The following is a 15,844-nucleotide window of genomic DNA, read 5'->3' on the forward strand; positions in this document are numbered from 1 at the left end:
ACCTATAGAGGGAACGACGCGTCACTTGAGGAATCACCGGAGCAATCCCCATGGTGTCGTGCTGCGACTCGGGACCCTCCAGCGAAGTTCTACAGACATTGACCATCCAAGGAGGGTTGCCCGGATCGCGGGGGACTCACCCCAGAAATTGAGGTAGTTGTAACGCCTGATGTATGTATGTATGTATGTATGGCACATTAATAACGCGCAGCTGTCACCCGACGGGTATCCTGGCGCTGTAATCTTTCAAGGCCTGAACACAAAACATTACTTTAACAGCCAACTACAGTATCCTTGGGGAAAAGGTGAGTTTTTAGTCACTTTTTAAAAGAGGAAAGATCTCCCAAGCTTCTAAGAGACAATAGCAATGCATTCCATAGCCTGGATGCCGTGTAGCCAAAAGAACGGTCACCCATCCGTATCCTCCGGATCTTGGGAACTACCACTAGGTAGGCTGAGCCGAAGCGAAGAGATCTAGTAGGGGTGTACCAGGAGAACAACTCCTGCAAAGAAATCGGTCCCAGACCTTGAAGAGCCCGAAAAACCAAACACAGAGCTTTAAATTCAACACGTTGGGAAATAGGCAGCCAATGAAGATCCTTGAGTGCTGCTGTAGAAGAGTCAAGGCGCCGGCGGGAGAGTGCCAACTTAGCGGCAAAATTCTGCACCCGCTGCAGTTTGCCCAACAAGGTGACGGGAGCCCCCAGAAGCAGTGCGTTGCAGTAATCGAGTCTGCTTAAGATGATGCTACGCACTACTTCTGGTCTGGCATGGGCCGGGAGCAGGGGAAGGATCTTCCGCAGGGTGCGCAGCAGCACCATACAGGTGGACACTGTTTTATTTACAAAACCATCCAGTTGTAAATTGGGTTCCATCGTCACTCCCAGGTTTCGAACGGAGTCTGCCGTCGCTACCGTGCCCTGAAAGGAAGGGGGCCAAAAATCTTGTGGTAAAGGTCGAAGGATACGGTCTGCCGTGCAGTGCAGCACCTCGGTTTTAGAGCTGTTGAACTGTAACGAGTTGTTGCCCAGCCGTAGTGACCATACAATGATGGAAGGTCTCCTGTGACACTGCATTCTTACCCTCAAAAGAGAAGATAAGTTGTGTGTCATCGGCGTAATTGGTGACTGCAATGCCAAAGGATTTAATTAGCTTGATCAGGGGTCGGAGGTAGAGGTTAAAAAGAATGGGACTGACGGCCGAGCCCTGGGGTACGCCCTGCCCAACCCTTTTGATGGTAGACTTGAAGGGAGGCAGAGCAACTACCTGATGTCTGTTGGCAAGGTATGAAACCAGCAAATCCAGGGCCAGGCCCGACACTCCGGCCTCCTCCAATCTCCTGATCAAGATGGCATGGCTGACCGTGTCGAACGCTGCCGACATGTCGAGCAGCACTAAAAATGCTGCTCGACCTTGGTCGGCACGCGAACGGAGGTCATTCAAGACAGTTACCAAAGCTGATTCAGTTCTATGAACTGGTCTAAAACCAAACTGCGCCGCATCCAGACAATCATTAGTCTCCAAAAAACTGGACAGATGTCTTGTAACCAGTTTTTCCAAGATTTTAATCGGAAAGGGGAGCAATGAGATAGGTCTGTAATTTGCTGGACACAAGGGGTCCAGCGATTCCTTCTTCAGCAGCGGAGAAACTACCGCAAGCTTCCAGCTATCCGGGACCTGGGCAGAGCCAAGAGACTAGCAACAGATTGCGTGGAGGGGAGGAAAGAGCTCATCTCTGAACATCTTCCAAAATTTGTGCGGAAGCGCATCAAGGGGAGAGCCTGAAGATACTCCATCCGCTAGAGTACAGAACTCCACGAAAGAAGGAAGAGGAAAACTATACAACCGGGCTTTCCCGGCCTCCATCTCTAATAAAGGTGGTGATGCAACCACGGGTGCCGGGGGGCTCAATTTACTCAAAATAGTCGCGATCTTATCCTCGAAGGCCTTAGCCAACGAGTCGCATAGCAATTGAGAAGCTGGAATAGATGTTGTTACACAGGCCGGGCTTGACAGATCTTTAACAATTTTAAACAAGGCCTGGGCTTTATTTGAGGCTGACAATAGAGTCTCCTCTAAGAACCTAGCTGATCCACACCCACGCCCAATATACAGAACGCCCTCACAAATACCAAAATGGGGAAGCAGTGGTCTTGCAATTCTTCGCTGCTACCATCTCTAGGTAGAGAACGTGCCTGGGACCGGAGCGCCTGTTGGGACCCTGGGGCAGAGTAAAATGACCAAAGAGGCAGCAATGGAGCTAAAGTGAACGAGGGGTGGTAGTGACCACTATCTAATCAACACACAATGAAAATCTCTGAGTATACTCCTCATCGTCATCCTGACAGCGGAGTCCGAGCACTATGTCTGATCTGTTCAGCTATTGAGGAGATCAGCCTTGGTTCATCCCCTGACCGTCACCTACCCAGCCGGACTTTGGGCACAGTTTTTAACCCCATCTCCCTGTCTCCCCTCCCCCCTCACCCTCATCGTATTTCTGTGACTGCTTTTTCCTTGTCTCCTATCTATCTGTTCCTATTCAACATTCTTTTGTTCTTTGTCTACTTCCTTGCTCATATCCCCTCTCACCTGAATTTTTCCCCTTGCCCGCTTCACCTCCAAGCGTCCTGTCCTTTTGTGCCCTTTGACTAAGCACTCCTTCTCCCCTTTTTGGGGAAAGATCCAAGATATATACGCTGGAGTCCCAGCATAGCCGCTGAGAGAGTCCCCAGCGCTAAGGGAGCCACTCACAAATGAGGTATGGTATGGCACCCCTTGCCAAAGCACTCCCTCTCCCCTTTTTGGGGAAGGATCCAGTAAAGTGTAACCTTTGTAAAGCTGTAAACTGCAATTTATTATCGGACACCCATGTAAAGCGCTCTGATACCTCCGGGTCTAGCCAGCGCTATATGAAACCTTTTAAATACATTTTGATTGCAGCAAATGTCGCTCTGTAGTGATCGGATAGAGCATATGGGCTTTTAATCCACTTCTGTGCGCATCAACCATGCAAGCAGTCACCCTCGCTCTCTCCTGCACATGTTGCACAGTTATATACTCTTTATGACTTATTTCCCCTTAACTGTTCCACTAAAGCAAATTTATTTTCAGCATTCAACAGATCCTCGCTCTGATACGAGCCTGTCCGAATAGGTCATTGAATAGGCTATAAATGTTTTTGGGAACAGCACAACCTCGGCCTTCTTGGTTATTCTTTTTAGTTTGTAAGCTTTTCTGTCTATTGGCCTTCAAAATTCAACTCCTTCAGCCTGGTATAAGTGAATAACACACAACTGTTTATCAGTATTGCCATGCCCATGGTTCTGATGTTTCCTCCATGCTACCTTTTGGGAAAGAAAACATGTCACCTTTCATCACTGGACTGTCGTTGGTGTATGTGAAATGTGTACACCACTATGTACACTTTTATAACGATAGAAATGCAATCTCCAGCTAACCATATGGAACATACTCGGTTTGGTCTCTGCAGTGCACCGGCTTCGTTTCTCAAGCAATCAAATGTTTGGGACAAACGACAGTTCTGACTGCCCGTCATCATCTTTCAAATATTCACACTATCTTCTATATGCTAATGCTAGTACATACCGCTGCACTGTAGTAAAAACAAATAGGTGAAAGGCAATTGTTTTCCTGCCCTTTCACTTTTCTTTTTAACCTTTTTTTCTCCTACTTCAGTTAAATGTTGGCGTGCTCAAATAATACAATTTGTACACTAATCATGCCAAATTCTTCCTCTTCCACACTTTGCCACCAGTCTTTCTCATTGCCTCTTATAGACTTAATTATTTTATTAATGGATTTATTATTCTTTGATGCCATACTGGCTAGTGAAATACAGGCTCCTTGATAACCAGTTAAAAGATTGCCTTACTAAAGTAACACAAGGATTGGTAAAGCAAATAGTCTCGACTATGTGTGAGCTGTTGACTTTGCCCATGTCTTTTAACCACGTTGTACAGCAGGCGGGCTGTGTAGTTTCGCTAAAAGTAGATTTTGGGAAAAAGTGCTATGACTAGGCAAGTGCTAGCGCCGTATCATAGCTCTTTTTTTCATGCGGGACGGGCAAGCAAGGACGTGGGAAAAATTAAGGATTATTAGTAAGCAGTGACAGGGATGGGTAGAGGCCTGGGGTGCAGGGGTAGGTGGGAGGGGGAAGAAGCAACATAGGGAAAAATAAATCTTATCTAAATCACAGCATGAGCAGTGGACGGACACTAATCAACAGGAATCCATCTGTGCTTGGTCCATGCTCCAGAGAAAGAAAATAAAATGATACCTGGCATACGATGGCCAGTTAGGAGTAACAAAAGAGAGTGGCGATGAAGCCAAAGAGTGGTAAGCAGTGGGCTTGCTCCAAGCCCTTTATTGTAAACAATACTCCTCACAGGGACCGCGCTTGTGCTGTCAACAGGCGAGACCTAAAAAGTGGTTCCATTTGTATAACAGGAACATGTGGTCAGCTGGATAGTCACCATTGACAATTTAAATCTACGGTGGCCAGAATCTGTCTCTAGGCACTGAGTGTTGCTCACGTGCCAACTAATGCAGAGCACAACCTAAACCTAGTTCAAAGTATTGATCCAAGGTGTCTACCGACAGAAGGGACTATATTATGGTGAAGAATTTAAAACTGCATTTGGAGAACTATTGTTACAGGTAAATTGCTTACTCCTATTTATGGTGCTATCAAGTCTCAGTCATAGACTACAATCATTGTTTTAATCTGTTAATTCACTATTCACTATTCTGCACTCCTCCATTTTCAGTTACTCACGCCTGCTGTATATTTATTACGGAACTGTTATCTGCATGTTAATGTTATGTTATTTTTTGTTTTATGAATTATATGTATCTAATTAAGTGTCCCAAATATTCATAAGAATAATCATTTCTCTGTCCTTTATAAAATTTCTTTAATTGAAATACTTTTATCATTCCAGTCGACTGGTTGACCACAAGTTCACAACAGCATATACATGTTGCTGGAGAGTTTAATAGTTATTTTCTATGTGGTGCTTTATTGATGTTTTTGGAACTCTTGTTTCTTGCAGCCTTTAGAACTGCTTTGGCACTCACTAGATGAATGGCTTGTACTAATAGCTGCTGAGCTAACGAGAAACCAGCCAGACTCCACCAATATTGCTTCCATCTTCCTCAAGCAAAGAGGGGCAGATCAGCCAACTACTTTCAGTAGTTCTCTACAGTCAGACTCAGTGTTATCTGAGAACAAAGTGAGAATACCTGTGGACATTCAGGAGGGTAATGCCACTGATCTCATGGGGAAAGCAGAAGCAGTCGCTGATGGCGAGGATGTAATCTCTATGACCGCAAGTCGGCTTAGTGCTGTCATTCAGGCCTTCTACCTCTGCTGTTCCTGTCAGATGCCTCCAGGGTAAGATGCTTACAGTTCCTTACTTTATCATTCTACTTTTTTGTGTTATATGGCTTAAGCATTTGTTTACGGTTTCAAAAGTGGCCGTGAAGTCAATGACAGAAGTAAGGATACGACATGTAAAACTGCCTAGCTTTGTCAATTTTTCTAAAATAACGGGTGCACACTGCTCACCCCCATCAGCTATTTTTCTCAAGAGTTGAATTTTACCATGTCTGAATTCCTATTATATGGATGTTTCACATTAAAAAATTGTTTATTCATTTATAACGTTTATATAGTGCGAACAAGACCTTACTTGGTATCAGAGTGCTTTACAAGAAGGGGTAGGTAGAATATAAATGTGGGATCCAGAACCAAACATACATATGAGCGAGGAGCAGACATTGAGGATTATCAAAAGTGACTATCACCACTGAGAGACAGAAAAGTAGTAATCTGCATCAGCAGATATAGAACAGGCTGATATAGGATCACTAGACGAGAAATGCTCTCCTAGTGCAGAAACTTGTTCATCAGAAATGATTTCACTTCTATTTTTTAAGGAAGTGGTTGACGAAATGATACGGACGTCCGGAGGAAGAGAGTTCCAAATCTTCGGGGCGATACCTCATAAGGGATCCAGTTCAGGGATTTTGGATCTGGGGAAATGTGCTTATTTCCTTTAGGTCCAATGACAAGTCTGGCATCAGAATTAAAGGAGGGCCTTAGCGGGGCCAGTGTGTATTCTGGCAGGCCGGATAGTGTGGCACTTATGTTGCCCATGCTAGATTACACAAGAGCTTGGACAACAAGTTTAAGGTCATCCTGTGGAAGGAAGGGTTTTAGTTTCCTTAACAATCTCATATGAAAGTTCACTCCTTTGATGACAATACTGATGTGTTCCTACAGGGCTGATCCCTGTGGAACCCCAAGGGTGACCGCGGAGGGCTGAGAAAGGGATTGATTAACTGTGTGGTTTTTTTACTGGTGGTCTGTTCACAAAATGGGGGCTCTCAATCAAGCTTGTCCCTCCAGCAACAGGCTTAAATGCATATAGTAACATAAGAAAGGTCTCCGCACGACCCTGGCCTAAACCACAATTCTAAATTATCAAATGCTTCAGACCAAAAAGAGTGGTCAACAATATTCCAACTGTTGAAGGAAAAAAACAGGCCCGCGTCTGTGATTACTTCAACAAATTAAAAAACATCAATTGCTCAAGAGGCAATGGGGTCTCTGAAGGAGCCTGGAAAAGCCATGTGGAGGAACTATACATAGATCAGCCCTCAACCTCCGGCCAAGCAGTCTTAAGGGGTGCTGTAGACTCAAACCAGAGCTCCTGCCCAAAAGTATTTTCCACCGCCTCAGTTTGTAGATTAATGCAGCTAATGAACAAGGATGGTGCGCCAGGCCCCAACAACCTTCCAGACAGCATATTTAAATGCGACCTAGATGCCTGGCCAAGGCTATTAACCCCTCTCTTCAACCATGCATCACTAGTAGGCCAGATCCCAGATGCATGGAGGGGATCTATTCTGTGCCCCATCTTAAAAATATGGGAACGGTCAAATCCATCAAATTGCTGCCTTCTCACACTCCTGGACTTAAAATCGAAAGCCTTTACTTTAGTTCTGTTGAAACATCTGGAGTCGTGTGCAAGTGAAGCCTTTCCTTTTTTGCAGACTGGTTTCCAGGCTTCCAGGTCTACAGTCAATAACATCCCAGCACTTGCATATGTGAGCAACCGAACAGCACAGAAAAAGCAGCTGCCACTCTTCTGCTGATTCATAGATCACCGTGCAGCTTTTGACAGAGTTGACAGGCCTACATTGTGGGGAAAACTGGTAGCGTGGGGCATGCCCTCAAAGTTATTAAGAGCAGTAGTCTCACTATACACAGAGTGTTGGGTCAGAGTAAAAACCTGCCCTAACACTGTTGCCTCCAAAATTCAGACATATCAGGGCCTTAAACAAGGATGTGGTCTCTTACCCCCCTCTTGTTCAATCGATATACAGCAGACCTGGGAATAGCTGTGGAGGGCAGAAGTCTCATTCCTCCTAAGGTGAGCCTAACCAGACTCGACACCATCTAATATGCTGATAACATTGTAATAATGGATCACACTAAAGGTGGGATCCAGAGGTCCCTGAATACTCTAACCATTTATAACAAGAGAAAACATCTTAAGGCAAATCAGACCAAGACTAAGGTGGTCTTCTTTGGGAGCTATAAGAACAAGAAACATCTTACCTGGCATATAGGGAGTAAGATCATCGCCAAAGCCCAGAAATGGAATTATCTGTGTTTCGTTCTAAGAAAACTCAAAACACAACAACCACCTGAACCCCCTGAAGAAGTAAGGTGCTGCAAGCATATATGGCATCAGCCGACGGAACAGGATATTAAGTGCACTCATGTCCATGAATGCAACCCTTTTTCCTGCTCTGCAGTATGGTCAGCAGGCCTTCCCTGGCACCTTTACACCAGCCTTAGAGCACATTATTGTACAGGTCTGAGGAAAATATTCCTGCAACCACGCTACACCCGGTCGGTCAAGACTCTGACTGGAATTTGGCGTAGCAAATCAAAAATAAGCTTGCAAATCCACCATGCTGGAATAGTCCACAAGGGTCCTGAAGGCCCTTGCCAACTCGCTAATAGCCCACTTGAAAGTCATTTTCGAGATCCAGGAAAACCCCCGTATCAGTACCTGCATGATGCCATGATGTCTTTCCACATAGATCAATAGAGCTGAGATATCCCCTACACAGCCTGAAAAAAGTCTATTAACGGGCACATGAAGACAACCTCGAACTCAGGATTTAGCCTCACTAAAGAACTCTGTTACTCTACTCCCCCTGAACAACTCCTACCTGGAGGGGAAACCTTAACCATATCTACTAGAAACACTAAACAGAATGATTCTCAGAGCGATTCTCTACATGAGGCTATTAGGCTTACCAGTAACAAAATGTAATCCACCATGGAGAAGTGTGGCTCAATGGTTAGAGCGGCAGACCCTGATGCAGAGGTCTAGCCCGGGACCAGGGTTCAATTCCCCGCCTCGGCGGGTCTTGGGCTCAAATATTCCACGGACCTGATAATTCTCGCCTCGGTGCCTATTCCAATCATGGAGTCCCACTCTGCAACTCTGGGCAATAGCTTGCTTAATCTCCACAACGGCCCCCACAACGCTAAGGATGCCTGGCCTCCACCTTGGGGGTGCCCAGGAGTGGACACCTCACAGGGAAAGCCAGGATGGGTTCCACAGCGGTATTTGTACAAGCGCCTTGAGACCCTTGCGGGTGAGTAGTGCGCTATACAAGTATCAATTTTTCAATTTACATGGGCCTGGCATGGCGGGGTGGAGCTTGCAGAATCTGTGACTACAAACCAGAATCATGACTGCACCACCTGTGCTGCTGTCCCAGGCTGTCCTAGACTTATCTAGGAGGAGCCTGCTGAAGTCGCTCTTTTTAGCTCAAGCCATTCGCACCTACCGTGAACCATCTGCGCTCTGCTTATCTCAAGCTAGTGCATATGTTCTATCTAGGTGTGGGAAGTTTGTTGACTAACTTTAAGCCTTGTTGCTCCTGCAAGGCACCAATACACAAGATCCCAAGATGGTAAAAAAATTCATCACCAATTAATATATCCATCAGGTCTGAACTATCCCACTAAGACGGTCAAGGAAGGAGGGCATGGGGGTTAGCCTGGTAGTACGGCACAGAAAAAAGGCCTATGGTTAATTATGATTACAGTAATCTACTGGTGTGGCTGCTAGTGGGCCCACAACCAGTAAGATCAGCTCTGTGATCCCACTGTTTCAATATTGCAGGCAACTGGAGAAGTGTGGCTCACTGGTTAGAGGCGGCAGACCCTGATGCAGAGGTCTGGCCCGGGACCAGGGTTCAATTCCCGACACGGCAGGGTATCAGGCTCAATGTCCGCGGACTCGACAATTCTCGCATTGGTGCCTATTCTAATCATGGGTCCCACTCTGCAACTCTGGGCATTAGCTTGCTTAATCTCCACAACGGCCCCAGTGGCGCTGGGATGCCTGGTTCCACCTTGGGGGTGCCCAGTAGGGGGCATCTTACAGGGAAAACCAGGAAGGGTTCCACAGCGGTATACAGCGCCAGGATACCCTGAGTAGGGTGGCAGTGCGCTTCACAAGTAAACCCACATTTATATCTGCATCCTACAATCATACTACATGTAACTTCTATATGTATGTTACAATGTCTTTAACATACTTAAGTGTCTGAGATGGCAGGGTCAGATTTTAGGGATATTGGCATAAAGCACTTTACTCAACAACGTATTAAGCTCGACTTCCTTATTTTGCAAACATTTTGCACGAAGCACCTTAGATGATACTTTCTGGCACCCTTACCTTTTAAATTGCAAAGCTGTTTGCACAAACATGGGAGAACAGTCTCTGGCACCTTTAGGAATGAGGGCCTCGTGCGCAGGGCACATGAGGAGGTGAACAGTACGTATTCTATCACTGCTAGGAACCTGAGCAAACACAAATTTAGGAGCAAAATTAGATTGCAATATATGTAAGATCATAGGAAATTAATTATCCCTGGCTAATGAATTCCTATCGACTATATGTTTTCATTTCACGCATCTTTTTTAACTCATATGCTACTATGATTGTTTTATCTTGATTTTATTGCATGAATATATTTAGATGATCATTTTTATTCACTGAATCAATAAACTAATACAACTCGATTTACCTAGCCTGTAACTTTATATTTTCTTCTCCCAGGAAGTGTTATAGAATCAATCGTTTTTATTGAGCGGCAAAACAACTCATAACACAGCTCAGCTGCCTACATCCACTGCCCCCCCCCTTTTTGTACCGCTACATCCACTGGTCGGCAGAGCAAATTCTGGGAATAGTTAACACAGCAATCTGATAGATACATCTGCCAGTGGATTCCTCACCATGTGAATATCCCCTTGCGTCAGAAACATTCGGAAATTATATTGTAGCTTCGCGCCGACGTGGATGACGTCACAGAGGTACGGCATCGCGCGCGACTCCGATGATGTCACCGACACCATAATAGGCCCACGCCGGCGTGATGACGTCAGTTCCCTTTTTTCCGCATCGTCGACGCTAACGGTTTCTTCTATTGTGCGGATAGCAACTTTGTTACTATTGTGAACTTTTGTTCTGTTTCTGTTTGGAGTGCTGTCTACCGTCTAAGATGTCATCGAAGAAGACAGGATTTAAGCCATGCGACTCGTGTGCCAGGATGATGTCCTTTACTGATCCTCATGGTGACTGTTTGTGGTGTCTGGGCTCGGATCACGACGTCAATGGCTGTTGTTCCTGTTCAAAGATGAATCCAAAGGCTCTTCGAGTACGAGAGGCAAAACTCCTTCTTGCCAAAATTAAGGGTAAGGATACCAAGAGCACTTTGAGGTCAAGATCAAGACGATCGTGGTCAAAGTCGAGGTCAAAGACAAGGTCGCGGTCGAGGTCGGAGTTGGCTTCGGGGCATGCTTCGGGTTCCTCGAAGTAGAAGGATAAGAGGAAGTAGCACAGTTCGAGACACCATTCCGGCAGGGAGTCGGACTCGAAAAAGAAGTCATCTTCTCGAAGACATCATAAGGGTATGACTTCTCCCTCTCCGGCTCGTAAGCCTGAAGGTGAGGCCTCGCCTTTGCAGTCTCTAGTTCCTACACCGAATCCGGAATCGAATCCGTCTCCGGAGCCGTACCAGTCTGACGAAGAGGAAGTTGAGGCCCCTCAGGATTCGCCGACTCCGGTACACCAACCCGAGGAACAAGTGGAACAGGAGGAGTCGAATCCGGTACAGCCTCTTCAGGGGCAACCAGTGGGTTTGTACCCTCAGTTTCCTGGTCCAGGTCAGGACCCTTCGCATTTTCTTAATGCCATGTATGGTGTATATGCGAGAGCAATGTACCCCTCTGGTGCACCGGCTGGTCCCATGGGTCCATTGTCTTTTAATCTGGGCGTGCCTCAAGCTTATGCTCCGGCGCCTTTCTTGCCGGCGTCGATTCCACCGTGGCATAGCTCGGCTCCACCGAGGTCATCGACTCCGCACACGGCGTCGCCGGCTCCGGAGCGACCTCGGGATCAAAATCGAGGCTCGACGCCGGTTCCAGCTTCTCATTCAAAGGCGGCTCCTGCTCCTCATTCGACGCCGGCTCCGACTCCATCGGAGTCTTTACCGGATCCGACGACGTCGATTCGGATAGAGTGGTCGAGGCGTAGAGCGCAGCGCCTTATGGAGGAGGGGAATTATGAGGAACCTGAGGTTGAAGAAGGCGAACTTCAGGATCAGGAGGATTACTTTGAAGAGTTGCAGGATGCAAGTGGTTTGGAACTTTCACCGGAATGGGAGTTGCCCGCTGTATCTGGTACTCCATCTAAGGATGTGGCTCCTTACCATGTGGCGATTAAGAAAGCTGCAGAACTCTTAAATTTGACTTTACCATCTGTGGAGTATAAGTCTTTTATCCTTACGGAGGTTCTCCATTCTCCGTCCTCTGTGGGTGAGCCAACTCTACCATTTACTGAGGCTCTAACTGAACCTATATTGGAAGTCTGGAAGAGGCCTCTTACTGCTCCTGCGGTGTCAAAATCAGTTGCAAGACGCTATAGGGTTGCACCTGGAGATCCTGAATTCTTGTCTATTCATCCTCTGCCAGAGAGTTTGGTGGTCCAGGCTGCTTGTTCAAAGAAATCGGCAGGTGCTTTTCCCCAGGTTCCTGGAGATAAAGACTCTAAAAAGCAAGATCAAAATGTGAAAAAGGTGTTTTCGTCAAGTAGTATGGCCCTTAAATCCACAAATGCTACTTGTCTGCTAGGCAGATATGTTCATGCTTTGATGGACACAGTGAAGCAGTTAACATCTAAGCTTCCCGAGGAGGATAGGAAGAACTTTGATGAAGTGGTATCTGACACACAGGCTGCAGCTCGTCGGGTCATACAAAGTGGTATGGACACGGCGGACTCAGTGGCTAGGATCATGGGGTCTTCAATTGCCACTAGAAGAGCTGCTTGGTTAAAGACTTCCGAGTTTTCAACTGATGTTCAGGCTGCTCTGATGGATTTGCCTTTTGATGGCACAGGCCTTTTCAGAAGAAAGCTGATGCTGCCTTGGAAAGGTTTAAAGATAGAAGGGCGACAGCAAGATCTTTGGGTCTGCAGCCTAGAGGCTCTTTCACCAAGAAGTACAAGGGTTTTGGAAGGTCTACTTTTTGTTCCTTTAAGCAGAACCAGAAGCAGCAACAACAACAAAATCCTTTGTACAAGTCCTACAGGGGTAGACAAAGGGGTCGTCCACGTGGACGTCAAGCCTCCTCCTCCTCTACTTCCTCCTCTAATACCCAACCCCCACCTACAACAGCAAAGCAGCCCTAGATCCACCGTTCCGGATCATGTGGGTACTGTAGGGGGTAGGCTTACTTATTTTCTACGGGATTGGGAATCGGTTACATCAGATCTTTGGGTTCTCAATCTCGTAGAGAATGGGTATGCTCTTCCCTTTCGGGAATTCCCTCCCAATTACCCTCCTTTCCAGGGTTTTTGCTCGGAGGACCATCTGTTGCTCCTTCAGGAAGAGGTACAGGTACTGTTCAAAAAGGGTGCAATAGAGGTGGTTCCAGAGCAGGAAAGGGGTCAGGGGTGCTACCCCCGGTATTTCCTGGTCCCCAAGAAGGACGTCAGGCTTCGTCCAATCCTGGATCTCAGGATCTTGAACCTTTACCTGAAGCAGGAGAAGTTCAAGATGCTCACCCTTGCACAGGTTTTTCAACTTGGAGGATGCGTATTTTCACATCCCAATCCTGAAGTCGCACAGGAAGTATCTCCGTTTTACGGTGGGGTCGCAACACTACCAGTTTGCTGTCCTTCCGTTTAGTCTTACTACTGCACCTCGAGTCTTCACCAAGGTGATGGCTGTGGTGGCTGCACATCTCAGAAAGGTCAGGGATTCCAGTATTCCCTTATCTGGACGACTGGCTAATCAAAGCAGAGTCTCCAGAGATAGTGCTCCATCATCTGCAAGAGACAACTCAGTTGTTGCACAGGTTGGGTTTTTCGATAAATGTACCCAAATCTCACCTGGTGCCCTCCTAGCGCAACCTGTTCATAGGTGCGGTACTGGACACAACTGTGTGTCGTGCATTCCCTCCTCCTCAAAGGATTCGCGACATACAGGAGTTGATTGCTTTATTTTTCAAAATGGAGCGGTCGTTCCAGTCCTGAAGGTCCTTCGCCTGCTCGGTCTGATGGCTTCCTGCATTCTGTTGGTCAACCATGCATGCTGGCACATGAGGGCGCTCCAGTGGTGCCTCTGCAGGCAGTGGTATCAACACAACGGAGATCTCAGGGAGTCTGTGAGGATCTCCATTGATGCTGCAGCGGATCTGGCTTGGTGGGGAGTGGAAGGCAACCTGTCTCCAGGGAAGCCCTTCCAACTGCCTCCAACGGTGGCCACAGTGATAACGGATGCGTCCACTCTAGGGTGGGGGTGCTCATCTGGGGGATCTGGAGATCAAGGGTCTTTGGTCTCCAGAGGAAAGGTTCCTTCCCATCAACCTTCTGGAAATGCGGGCAATACGTCTGGCGATCAAGGCTTTCTTCCCTTCGCGGTCGGTCGGTTCAGGCCCTGACGGACAACACCACCGCGATGTGGTATGTCAACAAGCTGGGAGGAGTAGGGTCGCAGTGTCTCTGCACAGAGGCTCTGCGTCTCTGGTCCTGGGTTCATGATCATCGCATTTGTCTGATGGCGAATCATCTGGCCGGAGTTCTCAACGTGTGTGCAGACAGACTCAGTCTGCAGTTCTCAGCCGACCACGAGTGGAGGCTTCATCCAGAGGTAGTTTGTCACGTCTTTCGGACGTGGGGGACTCCTCAGGTGGACCTGTTTGCCACTCGTGAGAATGCTCACTGCCCGTCATTCTGCAGCCTCCAGTTTCCGATGCAGGGAGCCTTGGGGGACGCGTTTCAGTTGAGTTGGGACTTGCAACTCCTTTACGCATTTCCTCCCATGCCCTTGATTCCTCGGGTTCAGAGGAAGGTTCGCCAAGACCGGGCCCAAGTAATATTTATCGCCCCGGATTGGCCAAGAAGGGTGTGGTACACAGATCTTCTCCACCTCTCCTCGTGCCCGCCGCTCCGTCTCCCTTTCAGGGCAGACCTCCTCTCTCAGATGGAGGGGCAGGTTCTACACCCCCACCTCCAGACCTTACACCTTCATGCCTGGAGATTGAACGGGGCAACCTGAATTCATTTTCTCTCCCACCTGATGTGGTGGATGTCATTTGATCAGCTAGGCGTGACCAAGTCCATCTATTCGTATATGTGGTCTAAATTTGTATCCTGGTGTGGAGAGAATTCTGTTGATCCTTTGAGAGCTCGGTTGTCAGAAATACTTCAGTTTGCGCTTTCATTGGACCAGCAAGGTTTTGCTGGAGCTACGGTAAAGGGATATCTATCCGCTTTATCGGCTTTTATCTGTTTACCGGATCAACCATCTTTGTTTAAATCTCCTGTTGTATTGAGATTTTTAAAGGGTTTAACAAATAAGTTTCCTCCTACTCCCTTTATTGTGCCTCAATGGGACTTGAACCTGGTTCTTACATATTTAATGGGTTCTCCGTTTGAACCTCTACACAGGTGTCCTTTGAGACTTTTGTCTTTTAAGACTGTTTTTCTTGTCGCAATTACCTCAGCAAGGAGGGTAAGTGAGCTTCAATCACTTAGTTCAAAGCCCCCGTTCTTGACCGTTCATGCTGAACGAATGGTTCTTAGGACCAGGGCTGCTTTTCTGCCTAAGGTGGTTACTCCTTTCCATTTAGGACAGTCCATTACCCTACCTACCTTCTATCCTATGACCAACTCTTTGTGGGATTTGCTGGCTGCAAGAAAGGACGAGCTGTGCACAAGCGCACACTCTCAAGATGGATCATTCTATGCATCAAGATCTGCTTCGCCCTGGCTGGTAAGGAACCTCCTGAGGGTATAAGGGCTCATTCTACTAGAGCAAAGTCATCAACTTCTGCTTTGTCTAGAGGTGTTCCTGTAGAGGACATTTGTAGAGCAGCGACATGGGCCTTCCTCCACACTTTTGCAAAGCATTACTGCTTGGATAGCGAGATGAGGAGGGACGCCTATTATGCGCGCTCTGTCCTTCAAGATTTTCTGGTATAGGAGAGTGGACACCCCCCTCCGGGAGTGGGGACTGCTGTGGGACTCTATTCACAAGGTGAGGAATCCACTGGCAGATGTATCTATCAGAAGAACAAGTTACTTACCTTCGGTAACGCTTTTTCTGGTAGATACAGGATCTGCCTGTGGATTCCTCACATGCCCACCTGCCTCCCCGTTGTCCACTCTTCTATACCTTAGATAATGGCAATGTTTTAATGTATATATGTTATTCTTCTTGAATT

At 47.1% G+C, this 15,844-nt stretch overlaps 1 protein-coding gene across 4 annotated transcripts in view; it reads left to right on the forward strand.

Moving 5' to 3' along the window:
- Window positions 1-15,844, forward strand: part of HACE1 (HECT domain and ankyrin repeat containing E3 ubiquitin protein ligase 1) — a 302,230-nt gene that overhangs the window by 107,125 nt on the left and 179,261 nt on the right. For all 4 annotated transcript variants that reach the window (XM_078648310.1, XM_078648311.1, XM_078648312.1 and 1 more), the window contains exon 12: window positions 5,073-5,413. In XM_078648310.1, coding sequence (XP_078504436.1) covers window positions 5,073-5,413 — 341 coding nt within the window. The remainder of the gene's footprint in view (window positions 1-5,072; window positions 5,414-15,844) is intronic.

This window comes from Lissotriton helveticus, chromosome 6, assembly GCF_964261635.1.
Source record: "Lissotriton helveticus chromosome 6, aLisHel1.1, whole genome shotgun sequence".
In the NCBI taxonomy this organism is placed as follows: domain Eukaryota; kingdom Metazoa; phylum Chordata; class Amphibia; order Caudata; family Salamandridae; genus Lissotriton; species Lissotriton helveticus.